Raw genomic sequence first — 18,310 nt, 5'->3', positions numbered from 1 at the left:
TTACTTATTTTGTAGGGTTTTTGTCTTTTTGATTTTTATAGTTTTTTTTTAGCTTTTTATGTTTATTTATTTATTTTTGAGGGTTTTTTTTGTCTTAATTTTTTTTTAGATTTTTTTTTGGATTTTTATATTTATTTATTTTGTACATGTTTTTGTCTTTTTAATTTATTTGGGAATTTTTTAGTTTTTTATGTTTATTTATTTATTTTGCAGTTTTTTCGTCTTTTTAATTTGTTTTGGATTTTATTTTAATTTTTTTATGTTTATTTATTTATTTTGCAGTTTTCTCGTCTTTTTTGTCTTCTTTTACTTAATTCATTTCTTCTTCATTTGGTCCATGATATTTCAATCCCATGGGGCTCGAGCTCGATGAAAGCTCTTTAAACGTGCTGCAGGTGAGGAGGACGCACGCGGCCAGCAGGGGACTCGCTCGCTCCAGATAATCATTTCAACAAATGGCACCTGTTCGCTTCAAAAGGAAAAACTGGCAGGAGGCAGCAACACAACTGGCTGCGTCCTGGTTCAAAACTCATTAAACTCCAGTCTGACCAGTCAAAGGAACTGGAAAGAGCTGAACGTGACAACTGGAAACTCCACAAGAACCGGAACCGGTGTGAGAGACAACTGCTTGTCAATTTCAGGTAAGAAACCTTCAAATATTCACCTTTTCAGTCGCATCTTGGTGTTATTTATAGCATTGACTGTCAGGTTTCATTCATCTGTCAAATATGTGATTTATAGAGTCACTAGAAGAGATAAAACAGCATGTCTTCTATGGCTTCACTTTGAATGAGAGGAAAGTTCCTCTTCCTCTTTCGTTTTGCTGTCACGCTTTGTTTAGCTCAATTACTTTTTATTGTCTACTTGTGCTTCAAGTTACTTTAAGCTGTAGAGAAGTGTGTGTGTAATTTGTAAAATAATGTTTTCCTGCAAATACTAAAAAATTGCCATAGGGGGACATAATGACATTTTGGCACTCAATACAGATTTACAATCCCATTTAATTCTAAATATAAAGGATTATCTGGTTATCTTTCCTTCCTCCTCCTCCTCCTCTTTTGTTGTGACCAAACTGGACCAACTAGTTCCCTATTAGAGCCAAACTGGACTATATGGTTGTTCCCCCTTTTCTGGAACTACCAAGTGTCCTCTTGAATGAATTATGAAGGAGGCATGGCTTGAGAACCGAGTAAATTAATTATGACCAAAGTAAGAGTGAGTCTCTAACTGAACAGTGATCACCTACGTACACGCAGATGTCCTCCCACATTGCAGTGATATCCTGTTTCACACAGCAGGAAGGAAGCAGCCTGTTAATATTGTGCCAACAAGGCTGGCTGATGTTCTCCTGTCACAGTCTACTTCCTGGAGCAGATGACAGCTGATCAGTGGTGGCCGAGGTGTCTTTGGGAGCAGGTGTTTTTTATAGGGAAAGGCGTTGTCACTTATTAACAGGTTGAGCCAGCGGTGTCGTAGTCCACCTGCTGCCACGTGGGTCCTGGAGGACTGTGGCATGGTGCATGTGAATTCAGGTGTTTACTGCGAGGTGTGGTGTGTTTGTTCGCACTCTCCTCCTCCCTGTTCTCTCCAACCCGCCCTGTGGGACTGTTTCCTAAAGAGACGAGGAGGAGCTGGAGTTCCTGCTGCTATGACACTTGACGCTATGAGACGCACAAACTGGTTTAAGAAATGTTCCTTCTTGCTTGTTTTCTTTTTGCTTCATAAATGACTCACTAAATATTTAGTGAGTAAAAAAACTAGGTGACGGTTACAGAGGACCTGGTTTGGAATCAGAGGTTGGGGTATATTGCACAAATATTTTGTAGCCAGCGTCCGGTGGAGTTACGTTTTTGTTTTTTTATCTGTGTTTAACAGCCTTGAGAGCAACACTTTGTGAAACATGCGTCTCCTACGCCGCCGTATGTCCCCCCTGAAGCTGGTGCTCCTTGGGGGGACTCTCTTCATGGTTGTCCTCGTGGTCCTCCAGAGGGACGTCGGCTCTGCTTCGCCTGCCGGTGACCCCTGGTTTCAGGAGCTGGTGGACAAGAAGGACAAGGTCCTAGTCATGGTACGAGAGGCCGTCAACAACATCGGCTTCCAGATCCGAGCTCCGCAGCCGCCGTCGGTGCAGGTGCCACCCACCGAGGACGCCAAATGCCCCTCTGGACTCTACACTCAGGCTGAGCTCAAACCTCACCTGGAGAGACCGCCTCAGGACCCCAGCAGCTCCGGGGCTGATGGGAAGGCGTTTCAGAAAGACAAGATGACCCCAGAGGAGACGAAGGAGAAGGACGAGGGCATGACACGCCACTGTTTCAACCAGTTTGCCAGCGACCGCATCTCGCTCAGCCGTAGTCTCGGAGACGACACGAGGCCTCCAGAGTAAGAACAAAATAATCTGAGATCACTTGGACTAATCACTGTTTTACCAACAGGTGTGCTGACATGTACACAGCAGGCCAGATAATACCCTGGGTCTCAGCCGGGGTCACGCTCAGAGCAGTAAATTATTTACACGCTTTTTGATATTGCGCTCTCCATTATCCTGGAGTTAAAAGGCTAATCTGAATGTAAACACAAAAAAAATGCATAGCTGCATTACACATCAACAATGCGAATGCCAGTATCTTATGTATTAGAGGCATTATCTGTGTTATTGTGAATACTTCCACTCCCTGTAAAAGCGTACATCTGAACATGTCACAGGCTCGTTAGACCTCGAGCTATTTCTTCATTTGGTGGCTTTTTAAACGAGCCGATTGTTCGCGACTGTTTGCTCACGGTGCCATTTAAGGTGTTGGTGTGCGTACCTTGAATATCTGTAAACAATGGCCTGTTATACGTGGCACTGCAGGACCTTCCGTGACTTTCACTTCATCAGATACGCCTCTCACCCTCGCACACTTTCTTTGTCTCTCTTTGTATTCTTTGACGTGGCTCAGGTGTGTTGAGAGGAGGTTTCGTCGATGCCCTCCCCTGCCCACCACCAGTGTTATTATTGTCTTCCACAACGAGGCTTGGTCCACCCTCCTCAGGACGGTCTACAGCGTCCTGCACACGTCTCCTGCTATCCTGCTCAAAGAGATCATCTTGGTAGATGACGCCAGTGTTGCAGGTGCGAAAAACACAAACACACATTAATGTAAAAACATACTTAAAGGGATAGTTCGGGTGTTAAAAAGTGGGGTTGTGTGAGGTACTTATCCACAGTCAGTGTATTACCTTTTAGTAGATGACAGTGGCGTGCCGACCGTCATCTACTGTAGGTAATACACCTACTATGGATAAGTACCTCATACAACCCCACTTCAAAACACCTGAACTATCCCTTTAAGGACTCACTGGCAGGAGAATCTAAAAGACCTTGTTTGAGAGGTTGGTGACAGTAAGGGGAGTTCAGTTTTATTACTTTATTCATTCTTATTTCTGCTCTTAATCAGGCAGTAAGTGAGGAAAAAATGTGTAAGCTCAGTAGCTGCTAACCTGTTGATGTGTAAATTAAATATTTCACAGACAAGCAGAGTAGGTAGAGAACTGCCAGTGCTACGCTACAGGAGAGGACAATTATCACTGGGTGTGTTTCACAGAAAAGTTGAGACATTTTTAAGCAACACGACCAGGAAAAAATCACCAGGAAGCTCTGGTGAGTCATTTCTTAAGGCGGTTGTAGGCAGGGAGCTGTTGCAGAGCACAATCAGAAAACGATGACGTCTCAAGTTATAAGTGATTTATTAATTATTTTTGACCTTCAGAGTTTTTAGGGCATCATTCCAGTCACTGTAAACTTGATAAGAACAATGTTAGCGTGGGATGTTTAGCAGCTTGCACACACAGTAACAGGCGGTAGGGGTGTCATAAATGAAAATTACCCTGTGTCTATTTGACTATGGGAATGCCCACAAGGCTGGGCTCCAATGAAATAATAAGAATGACAGTGGTGCACCGACTACACAACAGACTCTCCAAGGGCTCATCCACCAGTGGTTCAAGTGACCGTTGTGATAAAAGAAGCTTATCTTTGACGTAGGAGTGCAGCTGTTGTCATATGTTTTGCATAAAATAGCGTTTTACAATCCAACCATGATCTCATGGATTATTGTACAGCAGCAACATAATTGAGTGGTCTGTAAATGATCTGGTATAATACAGGAAATTGTTAAAATTCATGACTTTCAGGTGGATAAAAGAAGCACTTTTCAACCTTTTGTATAAGCCAACTATCACTACCCCATTGGTTTATTGATTGTTCTGCATATTAGTTTATCTTTATCTGACACTAGCCTGACCAGCTCTTCAGAGTAAAGCAGGTATGAGTGATAATAATAAGTAATGCACACTGCTTCATCTATTGTCGGATACTTCAGAATTGAGTATATTTGAATGTTCAACGCCCCAGTGACTGAGCTTGAAATATCCTCTTTGTCAGTTATCTCTTTCATCAGTTCCTGTGCCGTTACCCACAGCTGTATTTCCTTCTATAAGATAACTTCCCCTTTTGATACCAGAGCTGCAGCTCTGTCACAACGTGCAGAGATGCGTTTGCCGGATTAATTTAGACTGAAACTCATGAGAAATGTATTACGTGCATTGTGGTCATAAACGCTCTTCGAAGGGAAGTGTGACCCAGATTTACTAGCAACGTTTCCACTTCATTGCTATTTCTTCCAACGGTGGTCCCGCTGGTATAAATACGACGATTGTTTCACTTTTTCTTTCCTGGGGCAGCTAGCTGCTTAATTATTTTTATTTTATTTTATTTTATTTTATTTTATCTAATTTTATTTTATCTAATTTTATTTTATTTTGTTTTTATTTATTTGTTATTTAAATTATAATTTGTATTATTATATTTATTTGAGATTTACCAGCAACGTTTCCACTTCATGCTATTTCTTCTGGCAGTGGTCTCACTGGTATTATTATGATGTTTCACTTTCTCTTTCCTGGGGCAGCTGGCTGCTTTATTTTATTTAATTTAATTTTTTATTTAAATTATTATTAATATTGATATTAGTGTTGCAGAAAATAAATATTTCACTGACATCTTCTTGCCGTAAGTTTGAAGTCTGTTGCACCTGCTCTGACCAAACTCAGCATCTCTATTGGGTGCGGTTCAAATTGATCTCTGTGATCTGTCACCACACCCAACCAGGTATGAGCTTCAACCACTGGAGCTCAACTAAGATAACATTTTCATTATTTTAAATGACAACAAGACTGACAGGAAAATGCTTGTTTTTATTGCCGCAGGGCACCTGAAGAGCCAACTGGAGGAATTTGTGGTTCAGCTGAAGATCGTCCGCGTAGTGAGACAGGCGGAGAGGAAGGGCCTCATCACTGCCAGGCTGCTGGGCGCCAGTATCGCTCAGGGCGAAATACTAACCTTCCTCGATGCACACTGTGAGACAACGCACACACAACAACAACAATACACAAGCCACAATGGCCATTTTTAAGCAGCTGTGTGTAACTCATTGGGGCAATAGCTCTACCAGGGTTAGGGGTTAATGTGTTGTTTTCCATCTTTGCTAAAAATGTACATTCTTACACTACTGCAAGAAAGGGTCTCATATTTCCTTTAATTATCTAAATAGTTTTGTTTGTGCCATATTATGACACGATTTTGGATAAAATGATGATCATGATCATTTTTCCTATTATTAAGGTCCTTCCATCCATAATTTGTCCATGTTTTGGGCCAATTTAAAACTTCACTTTATCAAATTTTAAGTTTATTTCATTTATATAGCACTCTTAAAAGCAAACACAACCAAAGTGTTTCACAAAGAGAAATATATGCATACACATACAAGTATAGAGACACGTGGATAATAAAATAATAGTAAAATAGAAACAAGTTTAAACACAATTTAAACCCAGGGAATCAGATAAAGACGGAATAAAAACATGTTATTAATTAAAAGCGAGAATAAAAGTGGGTCTAAAGGTGCATTTTGAAAGCATCAAGGGACTCAGCCTTTTTAAAAAGCGCCTGTCCCCGGCCTTTTTCTTCCACAAAAGGGGCACAGCCAACAGGCCAGGGCGGGTGGATCTGACGGGTTTGGTGATGCTGTAAGGTGTGAGAAGCTCTGAAATATATGTAGGGTGAGACCATGGAGAGATTTGTAGACTATTAAAAGGCTTTTGATTGAAGTTTATCCTGAAATAAACAGGGAGTCCAGTGTAAGGATGCAAGGATAGGGGTGATGTGATCTTGTTTCTTGGACCTTGTTAATAACCAGACAGCAGCATTTTAAATTAGATGTAAATGGGAAATGGTAGCCTGAGAGATGCCGACAGGTAGAGGGAGTTACAGTAGCCCAGTCTTTCTATATCAGAGGGTGATAGCAGGAAAAAAGACCTGTCAACGGAATTTACCTGCCCGCATCTCGTGGTATTTAATAAACTTATCAGTAAAACTTTCAGCAGACATATAAATGATTAAATCAAGATATCTTTTACAGTCACAATTTATTGGAAGCAGAGCGCGCTTAATTACAGAATGCTTTAAACAAACATCTGTGTTTGGTCAGAAAATGTACCTGTGATTAGAAAGTGTCTGATTTGAGGCACAAAGCATAAACTTGTCACCTGATTAATTTATTTTAGGAAGAAAGAAATCATCATTGTGATTGTTACCTGGTTAATTATGCAGCATCACATCTATTTTAAATAGTTTTCAGCCTGGAGACATCTCCCTCAGTCTTCAGCCATCAAACAATTTACCAAATAATTGTAACTGTTCACACATTACATCATAACTCTCTTCACCTCAAACTGATTGGTGTTAAGTAGTGAATCATTTATTAAGATACGGAGGTTAAGAAGTAGATATAAAGTGACCTCTGTCCTTCCTTCCTGTCTAGGTGAGTGTTTCCATGGTTGGCTAGAGCCCCTGTTGGCCCGCATTGTTGAGGAACCCACTGCTGTGGTGAGTCCAGAGATCTCCACCATTGACCTCAACTCCTTTCAGTTCCACAAGCCCATAGCCTCCAACCGCGCTTTCAACCGAGGTAACTTTGACTGGAGCCTGGGCTTCGGCTGGGAGGCGATCCCCGAGGATGCGAAGAAGCTACGCAAGGATGAAACCTACCCTATAAAGTAAGAAGGATCGTGTTGGTTTCACTCAGAACATCCTGAATCATTTAAGTGTTTTAAAGCCTTTGTGTCGAACTCTGAACATTTCAGAACACCTACGTTTGCCGGAGGTCTCTTCTCAATCTCCCAGAAGTACTTCGAACACATTGGAACGTACGACGACAAGATGGAGATCTGGGGCGGCGAAAATGTGGAGATGTCGTTCAGGGTTAGTCTCTTTATCCAAACTCCACATAGTTCCACACACTGGGCCTCATACAGCAACATTTTCTCAAATGTCTCTTATATTTTCTGTATTTTCTGTTAAGAGAAAAACATAAGAGAAGTTAACTCCAGATGCACCAGACGTTTTTATCCAGATCTGCTCTTACCCAGATGTGTTGAATGATGAATCCCGGCGTGTGGCTGATTGTTTATTTGCATAGGTAACGCCCCCCCTAAACATTATTAAGGGCAGGTGTTGTACCATGTGCAAATACTCTGGCACGTGCCCAAGAATTGGAAAGATGCCACCAAAAAACGGCTGTAAGACAAAGAATGCCATAAGTAATGTAAAATAAGGTGAAGAATAAAACCCACTGAAAATACAACATGTTAAAAGAATTGCAGTATACGTGTGAAGCAAAGTGCAAAAAAGAGTTTCAGGAATAATAATAAGCTAAATTAAAAAATTAGTCCTGTCAAAGTTAATGCAATAATAATGCAATTAATAATGTGTTTCAATGCCACTAAATTCTTTAACGAATTAACACAACTTGCAATTTTTAGGTAGTAGCGGGCTCAGTTTTAAAGCTAAAGTGAAGATACTACTCATGTCAAAACCTAAGGTATCCATTGGTACCAACCATGTCAGACGAGCTTGTCGCGAGGGAGGTAAATAACTCTCCAAACTTACACTACATTTTGGCGCGGAAAAACTTGCATGGCCATTTTCAACTCCAATGTTGATAAGAGTATTAAATACTTGACAAATCTCCCTTTTAAGGTACATTTTGAACAGATAAAAATTGTGCAATTAATCGCGATTAAATATTTTAATCGATTGACAGCCGTATTTAAAAATATAAAAATCAGTACTCATATTTGCAGCATGCAAGTAGACATGTGATTTTCCAGAGCGTCAGTACAGGAAAATCAAAAGCAGTGGCAATCTGAAATGGTTCAGCAGTCATTCGTCAGTCTCATCAAATGGATCTGTGCGATCTCTAAAAACGTGTTTTCTGCGTAGAACTGGATGGCCAAAGCATCTAAGAGCGATATGCAAGTCATTCAAAAGCTGAACACACGTCCATTTAAGGGTTTTTGTAGTCCTAATTGGGATCAATGGACCAATTTGATTTCTTTAGCCCACAAATTAATAATCCAATCACTATAGTTACTCTAAAACATAATAATCTAAATTATATGACATTCATGTGTTTTTCATGTTCCTCAAATTTAAAATGATCTTTTTTTCTTATCTTGGTAAGAGTGCTCTTGACCTCTTGTAAAATGTTCTCTTACCTGAGAGAAGATAAAAAATAAGAACACACTAGTGCATCCCAGAAATCAATGGGTACTAACAAAATAAGAACAAATCGTTTGTTCTCATATTGCTTCCCGCATGAAATAAACTCTTTAATAAGTCTCCCTGTTATCATCAAGTTAGAGTCTGAGTTTCTACCTGTGTGTCTACTGTGACTCACAGGTTTGGCAGTGTGGGGGTCAGCTGGAGATCATCCCTTGTTCGGTGGTGGGGCATGTCTTCCGCACCAAGAGTCCCCACACGTTCCCCAAGGGGACAGAGGTCATCACTCGCAACCAGGTGCGCCTGGCGGAGGTCTGGATGGACGACTACAAGAAGATTTACTACCGCCGCAACAAGGCTGCTGGAGTTATGGCCAGTGAGGTCAGTGTGACCTGCTGATAACAGTGTTCACATCTTAAATGCTCACGGATACAATGGCGTCTATCAGCCCTCCACCACATTTTTGACTGGAATGTGTACCCCCGTGCTGCATCAAGTTGATATGATGATGTAATTGTTTCACTGTTTATAGCACAAGTTTGGGGACATCTCCGATCGCCTGAATCTGAGAGAGAAGCTTCATTGCAAGAACTTCACCTGGTTCTTAAACACAATCTACCCAGAGGTCTTCATTCCTGACTTAAACCCAGAGAAATACGGAGCAGTGAGTCACGTTTCCCCTTGTCTGTATGCGCATACCAACGATGTAACACACCGCACATGTTACATAACCGCGGCTGTTCCTTACTGATATTTGTGTCTACACCAGATTAGAAACTCGGGATCTACAAGCTGTCTGGATGTTGGAGAGAGTAACCAGGGAGGTAAACCTGTGATCATGTACCAGTGTCACAACATGGGAGGCAACCAGGTACGACGACGCTGACTCACGTGTGAAATTAAGATTTTGAAGATGATTTGACGTTCTCCGGGTCTCTGATTGGATGGTTTGTCTTTTTTCTAGTACTTTGAATACTCGTCTCATAAGGAGCTGCGCCATAACATTGGAAAGCAGCTGTGTCTTCACGCCGCGTCTGGGACGGAGCCGGTGAAGATCGAGCTGTGTGAGAAGAAGGGGAAGGGCACCAGTGTGGCGCCGCAACAGGAGTGGGTCTTAACAGAGGTGAGGAGCACTTGGGATCGGACTTAAAGGAAGAGTTTGACATTTTTTGGAAATACGCTCATTCGCTTTCTTGCCGAGAGTTTGACGAGAAGATTGATATTACTATCATATCTGTCTGCTAAATAGAGCTCAACAGAACAGCGGATTTGACTATAATGTCGTCACCATCAAATGTAGACTAATCACATGCTACGAGATAGTGAAACGAGGCTATATGCTCCTGTAGAAACCACAAGTCCGTATGATATCAACCTTGTTTTAAGAAAAACATGTTTTATTCGCAATTTCATGTAGAGGTACAACACTACCCACAATCCTAAGTATAACAGCGACGTCTCTGATTGGTGGAGCTTGCTGTTACCATGGAAATGTGCACTGCAACCACGAACGGCTAGTGAGGAGACGTGCTCGTAATCTGTCTTCATTTTAGGTCGACAGCGGTTAGTTTAAACGTTTTTCCGTGAGTTTCCAGAGTGAGTTGCCATTCGCAATGGTTTATGGGATGAGTAGTTCCCTCACTCTTAAAATGATTATGTTCCTTTGTCTTCTTTTCCATTTTCCAATGTTTTTTTTGCTCCGACTCTAATGTTTTATGGTCACGATTCATCTCGTAGCTGGTTGGCTTGGTTCCATGCTTAAAACTCTTTATATAAGGGGCGGTCACTGTTGAGCTGGAAACACTGTAAACGAGGGAAAACAATGAGCTTCCTGACTCTTGTTGTCACCGTGAGGTTGCCGGGCAACTAGAGGAGACTCATGGAAGTTGGTGCACCGATCCAAGAAGCATTGTGGCACATAACCTCCAATAAAACCACAAATATTTGTTTTGACATGATTTTACAAATGAGATGCAACATGTTAATTAGTAAGCTTTTGAGGTGCTAGCTATTTCCTCCTGCTCTCAGTCTTTATGCTAAGGTAAGCTAACCAGCTGCTGGCGGTAGCTGCATATTAACCGGACAGACATGAGAGTGGTATTGATCTTCTTATACAACTCTGCAAGAAAGCGAATAAGCGTATTATTCCAAAATTGTTTTTTCAGCATAGAATGATTAAAGGAATAGTTCAAATGTTATATATTGATATGCTGATAATTATTTAGGCTTCTGTATTGAGTCACCTTTTCTCTGACGTTACTCTTCCAGGAAAATCTTCTGAAGAATCCCAGTAGTGGGAAATGTTTACGGCTGAACGTAGACAAGGTTCAGATGGAGAACTGTAACGCTGCCGACCTCTACCAGCACTGGACCTTCAGCTGAACCTCCCTATCCGCCCATCAGGTGACCTCTGGCACCTTCCTCAGACACGGCTCCGAGGGGCCAACTCAACATTGATCCAGAAGGACTTCATGCTGTGGAGCTTTGGGGCGTTTGGCCACGCTGAGTGGACAGTTAAAGATGAAGGACACAGAAAAGACAGTCGCGTCTGTTAAAGACGCTCGGGTTGGCCTTAACTTGTTTTAAATTTATTTATGATGGAAACTCTAGAAAGACATTTGAAGGTGGCTGGGGATTATCCGACACTAGAGTGTGGACTTCACACTCAGGAGTGGCAGCTTGACTGTGGGGCTGTGAACTACAATGATCGTATTCCAGCTGGGAAAATCATCATTTAGGGACTTTTCTTTTGTCTGACAATGAATGTTGAAAGGTGACGATATGCACAAGTCTTACTGAAGAGCAAGAGATGTCTGTTTTTTTAAATAAAAATTCTTCTTTGTCGTGTCAGATAAATGATCATTTGTTATAGAAAATGTTTTTTTTTGTTTTTTTTATTACCTTAAGTATCTAGAAAAACAGTAGGGGTTAAACAGTGAAATATATTTCAGTTAGGGCTGCAACATCATTGTCAAATAATCTGTTGATTATTTTCTTGATGAATCGATTAGTTGTTTGGTCTATATCATGTCAGAAAATGGTGAAAAATGTTGATAAGTGTTTCCCAAAGCCCAAGATGACGTCCTCAAATGTCTTGTTTTGTCCACAACTCAAAGATATTCAGTTTACTGTCGTAGAGGAGTAAAGAAACCAGAAAATATTCACATTTAAGAAGCTGAATCCCTTTTTTTTCTTTAAAAAAATTACTCAAACCAATTAATCAATTATCAAAATAGTTAGCAGTTTATTTAATAGTTATAACTGATTGATTAATCATTTGTAACCAGCTTTCATCCATCCTGATTAATGATCTATATGTGTAAAGTACTAATCTTATATTAGTATTACGATTTTCTTTTATTTACTTATGTTTTTTAGCCGAGTAATGGTTGGTATTTATTTACCGGGTAATATCCTGAACGACTGATTTACATACTGGTGGTTACTGATGCTACAAATATTAAACCATTTGTATTTATCCCATGATTCATGACTCAGTTTATAATCTTGTAAAAAAAAAAAAGAGTTAATGTACTGATAAGAACTCGTTCTCCAACAAAGCCATAAGACTTTCTAAGCCTGTTCATGTTTGCGCAACATTAGTCCAAGGAGTGGTTTAGGAGCAGGAAACATTCCTGACAATTGTTCTCATTCTCGTCTGAATAGACCTGAAATGTGAGTTTAAATCAATAGGCAGGCATTTTTTCTTTCCAGATTGCCAAACCTGATCTGATTGAATGTGCAGATTTCGAGAATTTCCAGAATCCGTGCATATAGAGTCGTATACCCTGCAGCCTGAACTGTATAGAGCAGAGGTTATATGAGGTACAAAGCATGAGGAAGTGCTCACATTAAGGCATTATTTCTGTGCAACAACAGGTGGCAGCATTAGCTCGCTGAGCTTTTCTGCAAAGCAATGATGACAATTGAAATTTCACCATACTGTGTGGGTCATGTACAGTGACAGGGAAATGAGAGTGGGGACAGACTGAGAACAGATGGGCCAGAAGATGAGCTGTGAACCTTTGACTCGCTCTGAGGTGTTTGGACAGCTCAGGAGGGAGCTCTATGGAGAGAAGCAGTCCCGTCATTCCAGCACACATGTATTCATCATCCTGGGAGCCTCTGTGAGTACAACCTCTCAACTTCCTACAACGAGACATGAATAACGACTGTTTCCTCTTTTCTAAAAGTATACCTCGCACACTTCCCTTTAACAGTCTTTATCTGTAGGAATGTTCTATTTCAGATGTTATAAAAAGTCTACAAACTGTCTTGTTTGCTGAGGTCAGTTAGAGTAAAAAAGGTTTTTTTTTAAAAGAGAGATTTTAAAGTGACATAGGCACAACAGAGTTGCCTCACAAGAGAACGATTCAGTATGGCAGACAGTGTGGTAATCAGAGAATGAAAGCCAGAGTTCACTGAAATGTGCTGCATCTACTTTTTCCTTTGTCGAGCATTGAAAGAAGGGAGCAAAAACATTTTGTCTCGGCCTTCAGACACAATTTCTAGTTGTTTTTAATCTATCGTCCTTGTTTTGTCAAAGCCAGTGATCTAAATATATTTTACCTGAAGTCTCAGAGTCTTACAGAGAGGGTGTGTTCAAAGTTCCCCCATTGCACAACAGATCCACCCTACTCTACGTCACCACTTCATGTTTAAAGTTGACCTACTCTTTGGACTCTTTTCAACCGCAGCTGATTATCAGTTGGAGTTCATGATCCTGATCTCTTTTTTGATTTGTTTTATTTGCACAGGGAGATCTCGCTAAAAAGAAGATCTATCCAACTTTATGGTGAGTAAAGAATTGCTGCTCAAACACCAGTTGCACACAGAAGATGTTTTAAAGTTGTGTGATCGCTTTTCACACCGAGGGTAAATCCGCCCCGCCCATTTCCAGCACCTGAGGTATGCACTACTCCCACATTGTGACCCAGGTCATATCCGAATTGTCCTGACCAGGGTTCAACCCAGGTTTATGGAGGACCACAAGAGTCACGTAAATAGTAATAAAGCATTTAATTGATTAATATATACAGTAAGTAATTGTACAATACAAATAGGCATTAGTAAATGTGTTTACAAATTCATTAATTAATCTACAAATAAATGGATTAAATTACAAAGTAATTTATTATTTTACATTTCAATGGGCAATAAAAGAAGAATAATGAAAATAATTTACAAATAAAGAGATTTACAAAAACACCATAAAACAGTCAATAAGTACATCATTTAAAAATACATTAATGTATGCCAATGCAAATGAGAAAGGAAGTTGCCCTTTTAAATGCCTGATTGAAACCAGTATTCTTAATTCAATTTGTGAATCCAGTTATGTATTTCTCATTTTAAACTGCATTTTCAAATTGCTTTTTAAATTCCATTATTTATTTACGAATTAATTCATGTATTTTTAAATTACATACTTATTGGCTGGTTGATGGTGTTTTTGTAAATCCCTCTTTAATTTGAACTCTTTATTGATGGATTAATATTTAATATGTAAATTATTTTCATAATTCTTCTTTTTATTGCCCATTAAAATGTCAAATAATAAATTAATTTGTAATTTAGTCCATTTATTCATAGATAAATAAATAAATTTGTAAACATATTTATTAATGTCTACTTTTATTTTACAATTGGTTATTAATCAATTAAATGCTTATTACTATTTACGTGACTCTTGCGGTCCTCCATACAGGTTGACTGGTTTGAATTGACAAAAGAAGGGTTAAACATGGGTCAGATAACCCTGGTCCAACCCTGGTCATTGGTGTGAAAGAGGTATTTGTATTATTATTAGTTTGACCCTTGCTCAGTGTTGTTATGCATCACTGCTGTCTGACTGTCCCGTCTTCAGGTGGTTATTCAGAGACGGCCTGCTCCCAGATGACACCTACTTTGTGGGTTTTGCCCGGTCCAAGCTGACCGTGGAGGACATCAAGACGGCATGTCTGCCTCACATGAAGGTCTCCTTACTGGCTATCTGACACAACATCATTGATTGTTTGGGGGTTTTCTGTTCAGGAATCATTGTTCCAACATTTCCCTCAGGTCACTGATGAAGAGAGCGAGAGTCTCTCAGCCTTCTTCAGTAAGAACTCCTACCTGAGCGGCAGGTATGACGACGACGGCTCTTTCGCTCAACTCGACGCTCATCTGTCGTCTCTGCCCGGGGGAGCTGACGCCAACAGGCTCTTCTACCTGGCGCTGCCGCCCACCGTCTACCACCACGTCAGCACCAACATCAGAACCCACTGCATGAGCAGAAAGTCAGTGTCTGTTATACTAAAGTTTACTTGCTATCTGATCACATTATTCTAATCGGTGTGTGTGTGTGTGTGTGTGTGTGAAACAGAGGCTGGAGCAGGGTGATTGTTGAGAAGCCCTTCGGCCGTGACCTCCAGAGCTCACAGGAGCTGTCGGCCCACCTGTCCTCCCTGTTCACAGAGGACCAGATCTACCGCATAGACCACTACCTGGGCAAAGAGATGGTCCAGAACCTCATGGTGCTCAGGTAACAAGCTCTATACACACATCTGGATCTGGATTTCAGGAGTACTCATTATCTCTTCCTTCTTGTGTCACTGGGTTTTATTCCAGAAGTGTTTTATTCTCTTTCTTCCAGGTTTGGAAATCGCATCTTTGGACCCATATGGAACAGGAACAGCGTGGCCTGTGTCGTCCTCACCTTCAAGGAGCCTTTTGGTACTCAGGGCCGCGGAGGATACTTTGACGACTTCGGTATCATTCGGTGAGAGACAGTTCATTGAGATAAAAATTGTATTGTTACACTAAAGCCTTTACTTGTCCTGATTCCACTTCTTGTTTCAGGAGAGACTTCAGGTCCAAAGCACACTGGAGCACACGGATTTAAGGAAATCAACAAAAGACTAACGTTTTGACACCAAGTGCGACTCCCTCATGCTCTGCCTACATGCAGCTTATGGTTGCCTCACCATTTTTCCAGCATGTGCTAAATCAGTTCCCAATTAGGGGAGATATTTAAGAGAATGGGAGTCTCAGATCTGTTTAACACTGATGAAGACACACTTGGCATCGAAACGTTAGTCTTCTAATTAAGTTGATTGCCTTAAATCCGTGTGCTCCAGTGTGCTTTGGACCTGAAGTCTCTCCTGTTACAAGATTGCTCTATTCCGTGAGCACTGGACAGGCCTACTTTTCCTTGTGAAACCACCTTCCTTCACTCCACTTCTTGTTTCTTGATGTAGAGATGTCATGCAGAACCATCTCCTCCAGATGCTCTCTTTGGTTGCCATGGAGAAACCTGCCTCCACCAGCCCAGATGACGTGAGGGATGAGAAGGTAACACCAATGATTGAAGGGAAATAATAATTTGTGCTTTTTTTTTGGTCATTGAAATCCTGTAATAATTGATGTGCTGTAGGTGAAGGTGTTGAAGTGTATAGCTCCTGTTGCTGTGTCAGACGTGGTGCTCGGTCAGTACGTGGGGAACCCTGAGGGCGAGGGCCACTCCAAGCTGGGTTACCTTGACGATCCCACAGTACCAAAGGGCTCCTGCACGCCAACGTTTGCCACCACCGTGCTTTATGTCCAGAACGAAAGATGGGATGGTGAGGCAAAACATCTTTTATCTTTTTTACTAACTTGTCTTAGTCTCCATTGTACGACATCCCCTCTGATTTTCTCCCCGTCATGTTTGTGCACCCTTCATGTCCATCATCACCAGGCGTTCCTTTCATTCTCCGCTGCGGTAAAGCTCTGAATGAACGAAAGGCAGAGGTGCGTCTGCAGTTCACTGACGTGCCAGGAGACATCTTCAATGAGCGCTGTCAGAGGAACGAGCTGGTGGTGCGGGTGCAGCCGGATGAAGCCATTTACCTGAAGATGATGACCAAGAGGCCCGGGGTTTTCTTCAGCCCAGAGGAGACGGAGCTGGACCTCACCTACAAGAGCAGATACAAGGTGCTGCACATTGTGGTCCATCATTCAGGTCCAACTGTCAGTCTTAAAATCAGATTTTTGTGCAAAACTTTTACCTATTTCAAGAATTTTCTTGAATCAAGTGAAATCTCTTTTATTTGTATACACTCGATTCTATATATATAAGTTGGTCACACTTTATTTGAACAGTCAAATGCTGATCTTCAAAATACTATAATATACTGTAAATATATCATGTCACTTAAATGTCTATTGATTTTGAGGTGCTATTTGATATTACTGTATTACACGCCTTTGTTGAATACTCGATTCTGATTGGTCAATCACGGCGTTCTACGGTCTGCTATTTCTTTATAGCAGACCGTTGCTATGTATAACAGACCGTTGCTATGGACGCAGTTATGATGTCAGACTCTGGCGGACCATTTTTGTGTCAAATTATTGATTTCTTAAGTAAGTAGCCATGTAATAAGCAGGATAATGTAAAGCGAGCCGGTAATTGTTGTGAAATAAACCCCTTCAGGGCGATGCAAGACCCTGTCTGGGGTTTATTTCACAACAATGACCAGCTCGCTGTACATTATCCCTTAAGTATTTGATGGATATTCAATGTCTCACAGTATTATTGATAGTGTTAGAAGTAGCTCACAATTAGATCGCCAGAAAAATAATTACCAACTATTTTGATAATCGATTAATCTTTAAAGTAATTTTGCATGCAAAAATATCAGAAAATGCTGTGTTCAGCCTCTCAAATATGAATTTTAACCTCTTTTCTCTGATTTGTATCATATTAAAGTAAATATCTTTGGGTTTTGGACGAACAAAACAGGACATTTAAAGACATCACCTTGGTCTTTGAGAAACTGGGAGGGACATTTTTCAATATTTTCTGACATTTTAATAGACCATCGATTAATTGGGAAAATAATTGGCAGATTAATTGATAATTAAAATAATCATTAGTTGCAGCTCTAGTTGGAATAAACTAAAAATATCGTAGAGGTGTAGAGATTAAGACAGTTTGTTAAAAATGTAAAGTTGGCCACCTAATGGTTGAACACTGTTGTCTCATATTGTATAACAGAGAATATAATACCCTATCCATTGTATCCAAATAAAGACAGCTGCTGTTGTTTTGAAGTGAATTGCAATATAATGGAGGTTTTTTAACAGCTACCTTCTTCTTCTAGAACGTGAAGCTCCCAGATGCTTACGAGAGGCTGATACTGGATGTCTTCTGTGGAAATCAGATGCACTTTGTCCGCAGGTTGGTTTGACTATTTACTGTCATTGTAGCTATTTTATTTTAATGTGGTATTTATTTATTTTTTCCTGAACTGCTCTTCTTTGTGTCCCAGTGATGAGTTGCGGGAGGCCTGGAGGATCTTCACCCCCCTCCTCCACCAGATCGAGGGAGAGAAGAAACAGCCCATCCCTTACACATATGGAGGGTAAAATGACGTCTCTTGTTTTATGAGACAAAACTACAAACATGATGCACATTTTCCTTTCAGTGATCATTTCTCTCTCTCCTCTTGTCTTTTCTTCATTGTGTCCACAGTCGTGGTCCAGAGGAGGCGGATGACCTCGTGAGGAGGGTGGGATTCCGCTATGAGGGAACGTACAAGTGGGTGCAGCCCCACATGACATGATGCCATCGCTCATACTCGTGTACACACACACACACACACACACACACACACACACACACACACACACACACACACCACTGTAGGAAAGTTTACAAACAATAAAGTTTACTGCAATCTT

At 40.8% G+C, this 18,310-nt stretch overlaps 2 protein-coding genes across 4 annotated transcripts; both read left to right on the top strand.

Annotated features, from left to right (window-relative positions):
- Positions 1–468: 468 nt before the first annotated feature.
- On the top strand, positions 469–11,455 carry galnt6 (UDP-N-acetyl-alpha-D-galactosamine:polypeptide N-acetylgalactosaminyltransferase 6 (GalNAc-T6)). 3 transcript variants are annotated; one of them, XM_074644445.1, is made up of 11 exons: positions 469–641; positions 1,876–2,382; positions 2,943–3,115; positions 5,251–5,400; positions 6,867–7,101; positions 7,189–7,306; positions 8,786–8,986; positions 9,138–9,269; positions 9,375–9,476; positions 9,570–9,728; positions 10,874–11,455. In XM_074644445.1, the coding sequence occupies exons 2-11, from the start codon at positions 1,901–1,903 to the stop codon at positions 10,985–10,987; spliced, it is 1,866 nt and encodes a 621-aa protein (XP_074500546.1). In that variant the 5' UTR covers positions 469–641; positions 1,876–1,900; the 3' UTR covers positions 10,988–11,455. The 3 variants fall into 3 exon arrangements, with proteins under 3 accessions (XP_074500546.1, XP_074500547.1, XP_074500548.1); XM_074644446.1 differs by lacking the exon at positions 469–641 and adding an exon at positions 1,357–1,522; XM_074644447.1 differs by lacking the exon at positions 469–641 and adding an exon at positions 1,597–1,744.
- A 1,033-nt stretch (positions 11,456–12,488) lies between these two features.
- On the top strand, positions 12,489–18,310 carry LOC141772922 (glucose-6-phosphate 1-dehydrogenase-like). The gene is made up of 12 exons (XM_074644449.1): positions 12,489–12,732; positions 13,363–13,400; positions 14,472–14,580; positions 14,666–14,883; positions 14,970–15,128; positions 15,240–15,365; positions 15,844–15,937; positions 16,020–16,206; positions 16,323–16,558; positions 17,731–17,807; positions 17,899–17,991; positions 18,102–18,310. The coding sequence occupies exons 1-12, from the start codon at positions 12,604–12,606 to the stop codon at positions 18,190–18,192; spliced, it is 1,557 nt and encodes a 518-aa protein (XP_074500550.1). The 5' UTR covers positions 12,489–12,603; the 3' UTR covers positions 18,193–18,310.

The sequence above is a fragment of the Sebastes fasciatus genome, chromosome 8, assembly GCF_043250625.1.
Source record: "Sebastes fasciatus isolate fSebFas1 chromosome 8, fSebFas1.pri, whole genome shotgun sequence".
NCBI lineage: Eukaryota > Metazoa > Chordata > Actinopteri > Perciformes > Sebastidae > Sebastes > Sebastes fasciatus.
Note: the sequence above shows the minus strand (reverse complement) of the source record. Positions and strands in the feature narration are given on the sequence as shown.